This window comes from Lolium perenne, chromosome 1 (assembly GCF_019359855.2).
Source record: "Lolium perenne isolate Kyuss_39 chromosome 1, Kyuss_2.0, whole genome shotgun sequence".
In the NCBI taxonomy this organism is placed as follows: domain Eukaryota; kingdom Viridiplantae; phylum Streptophyta; class Magnoliopsida; order Poales; family Poaceae; genus Lolium; species Lolium perenne.
This window is the reverse complement of record NC_067244.2, coordinates 189003914-189018089: the sequence shown is the minus strand read 5'-3', so window position 1 is coordinate 189018089 and position 14176 is coordinate 189003914. Positions and strand designations below refer to the sequence as shown.

The following is a 14176-nucleotide window of genomic DNA, read 5'->3' as shown; positions in this document are numbered from 1 at the left end:
AGCCAGAGAGGCCTCGCCGTTCCTCGGCGACTTCTGCTCCGAGGAGTATCAACTTCCTCCAAGCCGTTGGGCTGTGGGGAAAGATCTGCAATCGCAGCGGGGTGACCCATCCCGTTGACGAACCAAGTGGCGTAGTCCCCGGCGTCGTCGACGGAGACCGTCGTCTGCGATTGATTCTGTGTTGCGGTGGAGAAGAAGGACTGGATTGCTTTTTCTATTTTCTTTCTGAGGTCCTTTTTGTAATCTTCCAGGACGCTTGTGCTATTCCTTCGAAAGCCAAGGTCCTGTATGTAATGTTGCCCACCGATTAATGGAGCTTCTCCTTCCCTGTTCAAAAAAATAATGAAAAAAAACTGTACAAGCCAGCTTTGTTTTTTGAAAGGGAAGCCAGGCCAAGGCTCGGGTCCAGTCCAGGGCGGCGCTGTTGCGGAAGAACATCCTTTCCGATGCGGAGGCGGGGTGCCCCATTTGCCAGGATCCCCTCGAGATGGCCAACCACATTTTCTTCGGCTGTTCTTTTGCGCGTCGCTTTTGGGACGCTGTTGGATTCAGTCCCCCCCCCCCCCCCCCCCCTGATGCCGATGTCCGGCTACTGCATGAGTATGGCGCGCCCGTTGAGGTTCCTGGTGGCTCGGTTGTTACCTTCACCCTCTTCTGCCTATGGAATATGTGGAACCATCGAAATGTGGTGCCCTTTAGGGAGCAGCAGGCCTGCCTGCCCCTCCTGCTACAGACATGCCGCGAGGAAGCGTGGCTTCCCGAAGACCAGGGGCTTGCTGAGACGGCCTGGCTGCGCTGCCTCACCGAGGGCGCCCTGTGATGTCCTCCCCCCTCCTCTCCCGCTTCCCTGCCTTGTAAAAAACCCCTCTTATTAGGCCGGTTTGGGTCTATCAACATAGGGATTTGTTAGTTCTCAGCTAGCTCAAGTCTTACACCATTTGATTTGCATCGCGATTCATGCTAGTTATGAGTTGTAACTGAAATTTGATGACATCATCTGACCGAGAACGAAGTTAGTTTCTGAGAAATAGTCACACACATCAATATATGCAAAAACAAATTAAGGTGGAGACTTTGCTCCCCCAGTGACCATAAAAAAAAAGGGAAGCCAGGCTTCTGTTATTTCAACTAGACCAAAGGAAGATGACGTTACATTGATCAACCCAAACAGCCAAACTGATACATTACGAAGCTCACAATACATGGCAATCACTACAAAATAAAGAAGAAAAATGAAAAACAACAACACAGGCATGCATGGGGCTGGTGGACAATCAGCTAGGCCGGGCAAGCATCGCCGCCTTTGAGCTCGACGCCGTCGCTCTCTGGAGTGGTCGCAGTTGGCGGCTGTCGGTAAAGAGCCGTCATGAGTGGCGTCGCAACCACCGTTGTTGTGAGCGCCATGATCACGAAGATGGCGAACGTGGTGTCATCCAGCACCTGCACAAATATGAGCTCGTCAGTCGTCAGTCCACATACGTAATGGCAAACATTCATGTGCATACAAGTAGCTATAACGCACTTTCTTCTCCTTGCCGATGTTGAGCACGATGAGCTCCACGAGCCCCTTGGCGCTCATGGCCACGCCTAGCGCGGCCGCCTCGCGCCTGGCCATGCCGGTCCCGGCTACCGCCACCGCGAACGTCCCTCCAAACTTCCCCGCCACGGCCACGGCCACCACGAGCGCGACCATCCCCCACGCGGCCACGCCCTGAACGCTGTCGACGTCGGTGTGTAGCCCGCTGGTGGCGAAGTAGAGCGGTAGCATCAGCCCGGACACCAGCGGCGCCACCTTCGTGCCGATGCGCTCCGCGAAGCCGCTCTCCCGGGGCATGGCCAGCCCGAACACGAACGCGCCGAATACGGGGTGCACGCCGATGGCGTCGGTCACGGCGCCCGCGAGTAGCGCGCACGCAACGGCGCCGGAGCAGGCCAGGTCTCCGTCCGCGCCGCCGGGGCCCGCGCGGCGCGCCAGGCGGGCCATGAGAGGGCGGAGCGCGAAGAACGTGAACACTACGAAGAGGGCACCCGACGCGAGGATGTATACCGGCGCGAGAGGCGGTCCCTTAGGCTCGCGTCCCCCACCGGAGACAGCAAGCGCGAGAGCGAGGAGCGTCCACGCGAAGACATCGTTCACGGCGGCCGCCGCCATGGCAGTCTCGCCGAAGGGCACGCCGAGGAGGCCGAGCTCCTTGAGGATGCATGCGAGCACGGGGAGAGCGGTCACCGAGAGTGCAGCACCGAGGAACACGCAGAGCGAGAAGTAGGATGCGTCGCGGGGAGCCGGGACGGCGAGGTCGAGTAGCGGCACGATGCCGGCGGCGGCGAGCAGCGGTGGCACGATGCCCGCTCCGGCGATGGCGACGCTGCGGGGCCCCACGCGGCGCACGGCACCGAAGTCGAGCTCGAGGCCCACCAGGAATAGGAAGAGGAGCAGGCCGAGTCCTGAAACGGTGTCCAGCGCGGCCGTGCTCCACTCCGGGAAGATCGTGCGGCGGAAGGCGCCCCAACGGCCCAGGGCCGAAGGTCCGAGCAAGATGCCGCCCTGCACAATTTGACATGCAAAAATGCATTTAGAAGTTGAGAATATGTCAAGTATAGTCTTCTCTGATGCAAGCAGAGAAAGTAGAGCCGATCAGTCATCGGTTAATCTAAAAAAAAAGTTGGGTCGTACTCCCTCCGTTCTGAAATAGCCTACATTTTAGCCCCAAAATTTATTCTGAAATACTTTACATTCTAGCTTTTAGTCAACAACAACACTGAAAACGAGGCGAGTTTACTTTCTTTATTGGATGTTGTTATTTTCAATGTAGCTTGGATTGGTTGTTCAAATATCTAAGTAGTACTAATAAATGCACTACTAATTTATCTCATTTTTTTTAGAATGTAGACTAAATCAGAACGGAGGGAGTATTATGACTCATGTCTTCGTGTTGCGTTCTTTTTGCCACGTTTGGTCATTTTTCATTCAATTTGATATACATTTGGAAGGTACTAGTTGAAATCACGACGAAATCTCGTAGAATTTAATTATTTCAGAAGTATAGCAAAATAGACTATTTTAGTTATTTTCCGATAAAAGTTACGGTTCTTCATAATATTCTGCGAGTTTTTCCATGAATTCAATTAAATTTCAAATGGATACAAAATTAACTTAAAATTGGCCAAACATGGCAAAAGAACGCAACACGAATCGCGATACGTGCGGATGGTGGATGCCTAACCCGTAAAGCCCGGCTCGGTGAGAAATGTGTTTTCGCGGGGGTTGTGGGAAGTGGGAACATCACCTAGTGGATGTCTAAAACCCTTGATGTGATAACCAACATGGAACAATGTACGCATCAGTATTGTTCAGCATTAGTCGGCCGTCATTCTTTTGCCAGTCATTTTCAAAACACCTAGGTTAATGCCAACATCTCAACCTCGTGCACTTTGTGACCACTGAAACTATATACTCAAAGTTGAGTTACTTATTTTTGGACAGAGAAAGTAGCAACTAGCTATTAGATCTATGCCAAAAAATGGCTATTTTTAGGTGCATATACCAATGCAATCGACGCCTTATCGTGCTTAGTTATCTATGTCTTTTATTTATACCAACATAATATATACTCGTATTTCTAAGGAAAACGTAATTTGTATATATTATTTTTTGTAAATTCTCACTCGATTGAGAATTACCTTAATTCTCAGTTAACTCATAGACCATAGGATTACAACGCGATACTAGCATGATTTTGTAGCATGGGTTGCAAGTTGCAACTAAAATTTGCTTCTTGCATATATGAGGTTGCAACTAAGTAGAATGTTATGTTGGATCGTTTTGTGATTCATGCTACTCATGAATTGCACCGTGGCTTGCAACTAAGATTCGAGAACATCAACTAAGAATTAACTTAGAATTAGTCACACCCAAAATAGGATGGTTCAAATATAAGAACTAACATAGTTATAAGGCATCATACCAGAATCTCGGCGACAACCCTAGGTTGGCGAAGGGGCTTAAGGGCGAAGGCAAGGCCCTGCGTGACAACGAGCACGACGGCTATCTGCACCGCGAGGAGTGGCAGCGCGAAGTCGAGAGGGTTCTCGCCCTGCCACAGGCCGTCCGATGCCATCTTCACTGCCATGGTAGATCGATCTACTAAGCTTACGATCTTGCAATGTGTGTTTGCTTGTGCATGCATGCACGTGGTGGTCGATGTGTCTTTGGACTCTGAAACAACACTCCCAATTTATAGGCGCTTGAGGCGTGGTGTGTGTGGGCTGGTCGATGCAACCTGGCTAGCTACCCCGTGCCCCTGGTGATTCATTAGCCTAGTGGCCTTCTCCATCATTAGGGGAGAAAAGAGAGTATATTTTTGGACGGACGTGGGAAATGCCCACTTGCTAAACTATGGTGTGTTCGAACTTATATTTGACTACTTTCTCCGATTAATAAGTGTCGTAATTTTAGTTCAAATTTAACTAAAATAAATTAAAACCACAACACCTATTATAGATTAGAGAGAGTATAAAATTACGCTGATAATATCTTCTGATTAACATGGGAAATGTTTGGACTGGTAAGTTGAAAATACAGTATCATTTGATTTTTCTACTAACATATGCCAGTAAGATGCATATAGAGAGAATGTTCGTGTTTACAATACCCACGGGTGTGCATAAATAGCTGCAAAGTATTTAGCGTTCCAGTCTAGCTTGATACTATGATATCCGAAAGTTATCCAAGGGAGCACTGTAGGCACTGTAACTAATTTGGTGGTTTGGTGAAAAAGATTATTGTTCAGCCTACTCTCGTAAAATACATAAAATTGAAAGATTACTGGATTACCCCACGAATCATATGCGATGTGTGTACCGTGTCCGACCCTCAACTACAATAAATAGTAGCAGACTATCCAATAATTAACTAGGATTATTCAAATGTTTCTCAATGGATAGTCCATTTTTTCAGTAAAAAGCCAAGGTCAGTTTGGCATAGTTTAGTTCCCGCAATTTTTTTTTGGCGTAGTTAGTAGTTATTAAGTAACCGAGTTCATTTGATAAGCATGTATAGCTCTGAATTCCTACCACCGACCAATTGATGCTTCATTACTAAATATTTATTTATACCACCTTGTAATTGCTTGGTTTTAGTCCAAATCTTGTCTGAACTTCTTAACTAATTGACACTGTCATGGTTGAAAAGTTAAACCCTTCTTATGTTTTTCGAGAAATACATCTATCTCCGTAAGTGAGTATTTAGCCGTATATATTCTTTCCGGTCTAAGTCCATCCCATTTCCGAATCAAATCTGTGGTTCGATATAATCACATTGAAACACCCAACAGGTGATTTTCCACTACGTACGCACTGAATCTGGTAAAAGGATATCATAGAGGATACGGTACTGGTGAAATCCTATTTGATCTGGTCCACTTACACCTCTATAAAACACTCTCGGTTCCAATCTGTTTACACCTTTATAATACACTATTAAAATTCTCAGAGTCATTCGTCTGACTCTTCTTCACTCCCCGTCTCTCTAACCAAAGTGGCTTTTTTGGGGAGTTGCCTCAAACTTCTCTATTTCTTAAGATATTTTCCCTGTGGACAAAAATTGCTAAGTAATCAGCATAATAGTTCCATGAGAATAATTATTGTTAGATCAAGATTTTTTAGAAATACTACTCCTTCCGTCCTAAAAATATAAGTTATTCTTAAATTTCGCTTGACAACAACTTAGAACTTTGACTATGTCCTTATAATATGTTCACAAAAAAGTGTGCCTTAAATTTTAGAATAGAGGGAGTAGTAAACTTCTTAGAAATTTGGAAAAATCTAGAAATGCAGAGATCTTTTAGAATAATAAAGTATCAAAATAAATTATTAAAAATGTTAAGAAAAAATAATAAATCACAAAAAATAAATTATAGAAAAATTACTATAAATTTTAAGAAATTGTATTTGGAAAAATCATATAGGTTGGAAAAATTTCCAACTTTCCTCCATTTTATCTATAGTTTTTAAAAGGTTTTTTGTTTTCACACTCCCTAAGAAAATATTTTTCATTTTGTAATATTTTATTCCTTTAATTAGTTCATCATTTTCACACATTACGAAGTCTTTCTTTTTTCTATGTTTTCATAGTTTTTTGTGAATTAATTATTATTGAAATTTTCTTTCAAATTCGTCGGTCAAATATGATGAAATATGCGCTAAAATGTCCATAAAAAGTCATAAATCATGGGCATACGCTTCAGGCACCAACCGTCATGCTTTTTTTAAGAAACATATATGAGGATACACACTTTAAGTTTTACTATATTGGAATTTCAAGTACCAAGCTAGTTCATGCCCAAATGGGAAAAAGACAGTAAAGAGCTAAATCCTACAATTTCCCAGCATATTTTTAGTTGTTCTTCCAATAATTTTGTGTTGATTTAAAGTTGTTAGAGCTGTGGCCAAAGTAAAGTTTCGGGTATTCCCTCCTGCTCTATCATTATCATTAGCCGATGTTAGACACAAGTAGCGAGACCACACAAAATGCACACGCACAAACTGGTGCCTGCAGCCACCCTGCCGGAGAAACACACTTGAGATATATCGTTCTGGAGGTTGCTCACGTTATTCAATAATCATGCATGCACAACAAATAGGAAATTGTTGACATATATCGCCCAAACATCAAATAAGCAAGGTCAGAAGGAATCCAGCCACTCTCCCCCACTAACGGAGGCAAAGTTGGTGAGTAGCGACTCTACGGATTAAAACAACTACTCTAGCAATATCCAGGCATGTGACTTCAATCTTTCTTTCTCTGCAACGTTCCAGAACACTAATCCAGAGCTAGCGAGCCTGTGGACGGCACAGCTTGATCGAAGCTTAAAAGGTCAACACCAGCACGTCGACTCGACGTGCACATCTCGATCGACCCCTTTGTGCCCATCCGTGTTCATCGATCTGGAAAAGGTAACAAGGCAGTAGAGGTTGAGCAGCTATCAAGGTATCTGATAAGGTTTCAAAAAAAAAAAAGGTATCTGATAGCCTGATAACACGGTTGGAGCAGCCTAATTGGCACAGCAACTCAGTGCGTGCTTCCGTGACCACTCGATCAGGGTTTAATTTAATGACAGACTTAATCTTGAGATTGGTTGGAGGCCATGATTAACAAAAACATTTCTGAGAATCTATCGGCCAGATTGATTGGAAAGGTTTGCAGCACTGACATATGATACGATTAATTCAGTTGTTTGTGAGAAGATTTTGATGGTCTCACATGTCATTACTAGATTGGGTATTCTGATTGACGTGGACTGCCACCTCATTCCGACTTGTCATTGGACTACTGGAGAGCAATTGAGTATCAGCAGAATGCTAGCTCGGCTAAGGGTTATATTTGAGCTAACGCGAGACCACAAACTGTTAACCTCTCTCTCTCTCCCTCTCCCTCTCTCTCTCTCTCTCTCTCTCTCTCTCTCTCTCTCCCTCTCCCTCTCCCTCTCCCTCTCCCCTCTCTCTCTCTCTCTCTCTCTCTCTCTCTCCTCTCTCTCTCAAAAGCATTTCCGAGAATCCATCGGCGAGACTGATTGGAAAGGTTTGCACCAGTGAAATATGCTACGATTAATTAAGTTGTCTGTGAGAGGGTTTTGGCGGTCTGACATGTCATTACTAGATTGGGTATTCTGATTGAGGTGGATTGCCACCTCATTCCAACTTGTCATTGGACTACTGGAGAGCAATTGAGTCTCAGCAGAATGCTAGCTCCGCTAAGGGTTATATTTGAGCTATCTCAAGTCCACAAACAAACCGCTAACGGGAGCGGCGATTTGGCTCCCGGGGGCATTTGCTCCCGGTTTTTTTCGAAAAATTAAAACAAATCGAAAACTTGTAAAAAAATTCGAAAAAAGTCATGCATGTACCTGACCATGGCACGCACCACCGTGTAAAATTTCATTGCAAAATGTCATCGTATGCGCCCTGGATATTTTTGCCCAGGACGCATACGATGACATTTCGCAGCGACATTTCACAAGGTGGTGCGTGCCATGGTCAGGTACGTGCATGACTTTTTTCAGAATTTTTTGAAAAGTTTTGAAAAACAAAATTTGCTCCCCAAAAATCCTGGAGCAAATGCTCCCGGGAGCCAAGACGAATTTCCGCTAACACATCTCTCTAGAAAAACAAAAAAAAAAAATCATAGGTGCATATGAATCTATTATGGAAAATTCATATAATTTTTTTAAAATGTCAAAAAATTCTGAAATAAAATTTCCCGTGTATATCCTAACATTCTATGTTCGCACACAAGTTTTCGGGAAAAAATATTTATGTGGCATGTGCAAAAAAATCCATGAAATAGTCATGTTGGACAGTTGGAGCATAAAAATTGTCTTTTTTTTCATGTGACACAAGAAATGTTATCTTTCCCGAAAACTAATGTACGAACATAGAATATCTACACACTACCGGAAATCGTATCTTTGCCGTGTATTTCCTTCTTTGCCGGGTGCTTTTACTCGGGTACACGGCAGTGAAGCTCTTCGAGGGTGGCAAAACACAATACACGGCGAAGAAAGCTTTGCCGAGTGTCGACACGGTAAAGAATAAACACACAACATTGTAGAAAAAATGCACTCGGTAAAGACGAAGACACGGCAAAGAGACTCATTGCCGAGTGTCCGCACTAGACACTCGGCAAACAGAGCTGCCAGCTGGCGAGTAACGCGGCCTGCTGACGGGGGTATAACGGTACCTTTCTTCACCGGGTATCACCAGTTAGACGCCCGGCAAAGATCATCTTCGCCGGGTATTTTACGGAGATACACGGCAAAGAAAAATTCCCAGGCCGGCGCGAGATTTCCAGCCCAACAATAATTTGCTTTGCCGTGTGTCTTCTAGAAGGTACACGGCGAAGGCCTTCATTGCCGTGTGTATTCCAGATGGTACACGGCAAAGCCCTTGTTTGCCTTGTATTTCATTGGGGTACTAGGCAAAGACGTCCCGTTTCGCCCCGTCGAGGGCGGCGGTGCTCCTATTTGGCGGCGCGCGAAACCGAAAAAGTTGGCCACATAAAAAGACACTATCATGAGCTAAAAAAAGTTTTTCCAGAAAATCTGGAGCAGGGGAAAGTGGACGCTCAAATTCGGCTCGATTCCAGCGACATCGGCGGGAGACGGCGCAGGATCCTACTGCTTCCCGGAGAGCTAGCGCGCGGGGCGGGTGTGTGGAACGCGTTGCGTAGGCGTTTTTCTATCGTTGTGCACGTGTTTCCTCAACCCTAGTTCACGCCCCATGTACTTACTTCACAAAAAAACCCCGTTTCGGCACTCGGAAAATGGAAAACGGGCTTTTCGTAGCCATGATGGAAAAACCTCACACATAGCATTGATTCCCATCTCATAGCACACGCATGTGCGCGATGTGGCCTCGTTTTGGCAAACTATGCATGCCCATTGGACATAACCTAGCCCATTTGACCTAAAAGCCGTAGAACTCCTTAGGTGATAACTCATTTCGTGAATGTTTTTCCGGAATAACTGTCTAATTCCAAGTTTGAAATTTTTCCTCGCATCTAGGTCACATAAAATGACGCCTCTCGAAGGTCTCACATTTTTCTGGTTTTTTTGAATTAGTTTTTCTCGGAATGGGTCACGCAAAGACGTCCTATTTCGCCCCGTCGAGGGCGGCGGTGCTCCTATTTGGCGGCGCGCGAAACCGAAAAACCTGGCCACATAAAATGACATGTTCAGGAGCTAAAAATGTTTTTCCCGGAAAATCTGGAGCAGGGGTGAAAGAACATCTCTCGGTTTATGTTTTGAATGTTTGATGACAATATATGTGATACTCTAATGTTTGATGAGATGGTGCAGAGAATATATATGTATATGTATATAGTTGTTTTGTGTGGAAAAACAAGACAAAAAAAGCAGGCTGATATTCTCCAGGCCGGATATTTGCAAAATATGCGGGGGGCCCAAAATCGGCTAAGGATTTTTTGAGATGTGGCTCAGTAACCCCCTGGATAGGGGCCAGACATTTGCCCGAAAATTCCCGAAGGCCAGATTTTCACGGGGGGGGGGGGGGGGGGCATATTTTCCGGCCCTCACTTGCACCAGATAATCCGGCCCTCAAAATGTCCGAACGGCTGGATTTTGGAAGGGGGTATTTATACCCCCCCTTCTTCCTCCTCCCCAAGCTGCTCAAATCATTGCCAAGTTATTCACCATTAGAGCCACCTCAAGAAACACAAGAATCACAAGATTTCCTCTCCACCCAACCAAAGCTCTTGATCTTTGGAGATTCGAAGGAGAAGACCCCGATCTACATCTTCACCGAATCGATTTGAATTTCCCACTCATATGCTTGAGGGCCCCTTTGCTAGTGTTCCTCTTTTGAGAAACCCTAGTTATTTTTAGTTGATATTGTTCTTGTTGTTGTTGTTACAGATTTGGGAGCCTCCAATTTGGTTGTGGATGTGTGTCCCAAGAACCTTGTAAAGGCCCGGTTTCTGCCTCGAGGAAATCCCTTAGTGGAAGTGGGTTAGGCCTTCGTGGCGGTGCTCACCGGAGACCTGAGTGAAGCCTTCGTGGCGTTGGTTTGGCTTTCGTAGCAACCACACTCCTCCAAACGTAGATGTACCTTCTTGCAAAGGAAGGGAACTACGGGAATCAACTCCGTGTCTTCGCGTGCTCCACTCTCGGTTACCTCTATCCTATTATCTCCCTATATATTGCGTAGCTATATCTTGTTTAGTCGTTGACCTTGTCATATAGGTGAATTCACATAGTTGCATATCTAGATAATTTACCTTTGTGTCAAGCATAAATTGAAAAAGAACTAAAAATTGGTTGGCACCTATTCACCCCCCCCCCCCCCCTCTAGGTGCAGCATACGATCCTTTCAATTGGTATCAGAGCCTTGGCTCTTATTTCGGGCTTAACCACCTAAGAGTATGCCAGATGATGAGGGTACGGAAGGGGCCGCAAAGCCAGTCTCCATGGATGATCTCAAGTCGATGGAAACATCTTTATGGTCCGCCATGGAAGCTCAAATGGAAAGCTTGATGAAAATGTTTTCCGACCGCTTTCCATCGGCACCCTCTGTGGCTCCCATCATAGAGGAAAAGGACAAGGGTGCGTTAGAAGAGGGAGGTGCTTCGGCATTACCCGCCTCTACCAATCCCTTGAATGGTGATCACTTAAACACAATTAAAACCCACATTGCTTCTCCTAGGGCAACTAGTGGAGGTGTGAGCTACAATAATGTGGCTCCACCTTTCCGCTCTCCCGATATCCCGGTTCCCCATCCTCATATAAACACTAGGGGTGATCCACCCAAACTTAATAATAAGGATTTTAGTACATGGCAATTTGAGTTTAAATCTTATGTGTGCAGTGCCTCCAATGAACTTTGGAGAATTATCGTGGAAGGTTACAAGCCTTACAACCCCGAAAGGTTGACTAGAAGAGAAGAGGTTGATAACCAACTCAACTTGATTGCCTTGCACATGATTCAAACTAGTGTGGGGACACAAGACTTGTCTCTCATTCGGAACTTCACAACCGCCAAGGAAGCATCGGAGGGCTTGGACACAAGCTTCATGGGAAGTGAAAGCATGAAGAGAAACAAGTATAGTGCTCTCCGGAATCAATCCGAAGGATTCATGAGGTTGCCGGATGAAGATCATCAAGTCATGTATAGAATACTTATCACAGTTGCCGATACTTTTCGGAATGTGGGTGCCAAACATATTGATGATTTTTGGATCAAGGATAAGTATATTGATTGCATGATGCCGTTTGAACCCATTGATGTCAAGACTCTTGTTGGGAGAGAAAGCTTTCCTTCTCTCACCTCACAACAAGTGGTGCACGAGTTGCAAGCTCTCAAGGTGCTCGAGCAAAAATCTCAAGACTCTCGCAATCGTGCCATTGGGATGTCAAGAGGGACCAACCTTGCCTTGACGATCAATACCGTGGAACAAGTGAACTCTCAAGAACCATATAGGACATCTTGGAGTATGTCCTATCCGAATGATTTGGAATACCACTACAATGACCACATGGCATTCCATGCAAAAACCTTTTTGGGTTGATCCATCCAAGGAAGAAAATATCAAGAGAAATAACTCAAGTGGGTTCAAGAGTTTGGGCCCAAAAACAAGGTCGTGCTACTATTGTGGTGACAAGAATCATTTCATCGTGCAATGCCCCTATGAGCATAGGGAAACTCGCGGTGGAAGGCTCATTCTCCAAGGTCAAGAGCAAAGATTCAAAGGCTCCCAACAAGAAGTTCTACAACAAGATTAAGAAGGACAAAAGGCCTTCAAGGATTGTGCTAATGACCAAGGAAGAGTATTCTTCCGATGAAGTTGAGAGTAGTAGTGATGAAGAAGAAACCTCAAAGGAAGTGGCTGCCATTGTCACCACCCATATTCCCTCTTCATATCTATTTGAATCCCCCAATGAGAACCCTCACATCAAGAATGCACATTGCTTTATGGCAAGGTCCTCCTTGGACACATCTATTGTGCTATCAACTCAAGAAGAATACACATCCGGTGATGATGATGATGAAGAAGAAACTTCCAATGGATTGATGGCTCTTGCTTCCCTCTCCAATAACTCTTCATCACCAATTGAATCCCCCAATGAGGATATTCATATGTTGGAAGAAAGTTACCTCATGGCTAATCTTCCGAGGTATCATCCCCTAACCCCTCTATGCCTATCATATCAAATGATCTAGGGGTTGACCATGCTAGTTTAAAAGTGAAACAAGAAATGCTTGATTTCGATGAATTCATTCTTAACTAGAAGGGTGACACTAAAAAGCATGTTTCAAATCTCATGGTTCGTCTAGCACAACTAGATGATGCTCTTGATAAAAAATGTCAAATCAAAAGAGAGGACTCTCTTGAAATAGCCGCTCTTAAAAATGCCCTTGAGGAAGGACAAGAAACTATAGCTTCTCTTGAAGAGAGGCTAGAAACTCTTGAAGAGCCTCAAGATGAAATTAATAAACTTACTAAAGCAAGAGATCTTGCTAGGGCTAAAACAAAAGTGCTTAAAAAGGAAAAAGCCCAATTTGGTGTTGATCATGAGAAACTTGTGAAGGATCTAGATGAACTAGACAAGGCTCACAAAGCTTTGAAGAGTGAATACTCACTCCTCTCCAAGTCTAATGAGCAACTTCAAATTAGGGTTGCTAAATATGATGTGCCTAGCTCCTCCACCTCTACTTGTGATCATGCAAACATTATTGAGGAAAATGCTAGGTTAAAGGATGAACTTGCTAAGGCCTCCTCTCCCCAAAGTAAGTTGTATTTGGATAATCTTTTGAGTAAACAAAGATCAAACAATGGGAAGGAGGGCATTGGTTTTATTGCCAAGGCAAAGAAGGGAAACAAGAAGAAGGCCAATCCCGCACAAGAAAAGAAGAAGGTTATCACTAATGATGAAGCCTCTAGGGCCAAAACCATTAATGATGATGATGCGGGAATTGCTAACCCTCACTATCTTTTATTTAAAGATTATTATGGTGATGTTTATGCAAAATATGTTGGCCCATATGATGGTTATGTTGCTTGGTCTATTTGGGTCCCAAAGACCCTTGTTGCTAACAAAAGAGAACCCATTGAAAAATGGGTACCTAAATCCAAGAATTGATCTCATGTAGGACTATGCCGCCGGAGGGTCAAAATGGGTGCTTGATAGTGGATGCACAAGTCATATGACCGGCGGAAAGAACCTCTTCAAGGAGTTGAGGCCCAACATAAATGATATCACCATCTCCTTTGGCGATAATTCTACATCTAAGGTATTGGGTTCTGGCAAGGTTGTGGTTGCACACAACGTTACTCTTGTGGATGTCATGCTTGTCAAAACCCTTGGTTACAATTTGTTATCCGTTTCCGCCCTTCACAAGATGGGTGTCGCCGTCCTTATTGATAATGATATTGTGGTCCTCTTGTGGAGAAAGACTCTAAAAGTCGCATTCATTGGGTATCGCGAAAACAACTTGTATGTGGTGGACTTCTCGGGGACCACCACGACAAGTGCGATGTGCCTATTCGGAAAGGCGGATGTGGGTTGGTTGTGGCATCGCCGCTTGGCCCATGTCAACATGAGAACTTTTCAAAGTCTTGACAAGGGGAAACATATTGTGGGTCTAATGGAAAATGTGTCTTTTT

At 44.7% G+C, this 14176-nt stretch overlaps 1 protein-coding gene across 1 annotated transcript; it reads right to left on the bottom strand.

The window, feature by feature from the left end:
* Positions 1-1254: 1254 nt before the first annotated feature.
* On the bottom strand, positions 1255-4189 carry LOC127308209 (cation/H(+) antiporter 20-like). The gene is made up of 3 exons (XM_051339000.2): positions 3966-4189; positions 1523-2545; positions 1255-1440 (listed from the first exon to the last, which is right to left on the bottom strand). The coding sequence occupies exons 1-3, from the start codon at positions 4185-4187 to the stop codon at positions 1279-1281; spliced, it is 1407 nt and encodes a 468-aa protein (XP_051194960.1). The 5' UTR covers positions 4188-4189; the 3' UTR covers positions 1255-1278.
* Positions 4190-14176: the final 9987 nt, after the last annotated feature.

What these genes read in the sequence shown, in the direction of transcription:
- LOC127308209 (XM_051339000.2), bottom strand. Translation starts at nt 4,187, where the DNA reads ATGCATGCACAAGCAAACACACATTGCAAGATCGTAAGCTTAGTAGAT. An exon ending in GGGTTGTCGCCGAGATTCTG is followed by an intron (nt 2,546 to 3,965) that starts GTATGATGCCTT and finishes CAAATTGTGCAG; the next exon opens with GGCGGCATCTTGCTCGGACC. An exon ending in ACATCGGCAAGGAGAAGAAA is followed by an intron (nt 1,441 to 1,522) that starts GTGCGTTATAGC and finishes ATATTTGTGCAG; the next exon opens with GTGCTGGATGACACCACGTT.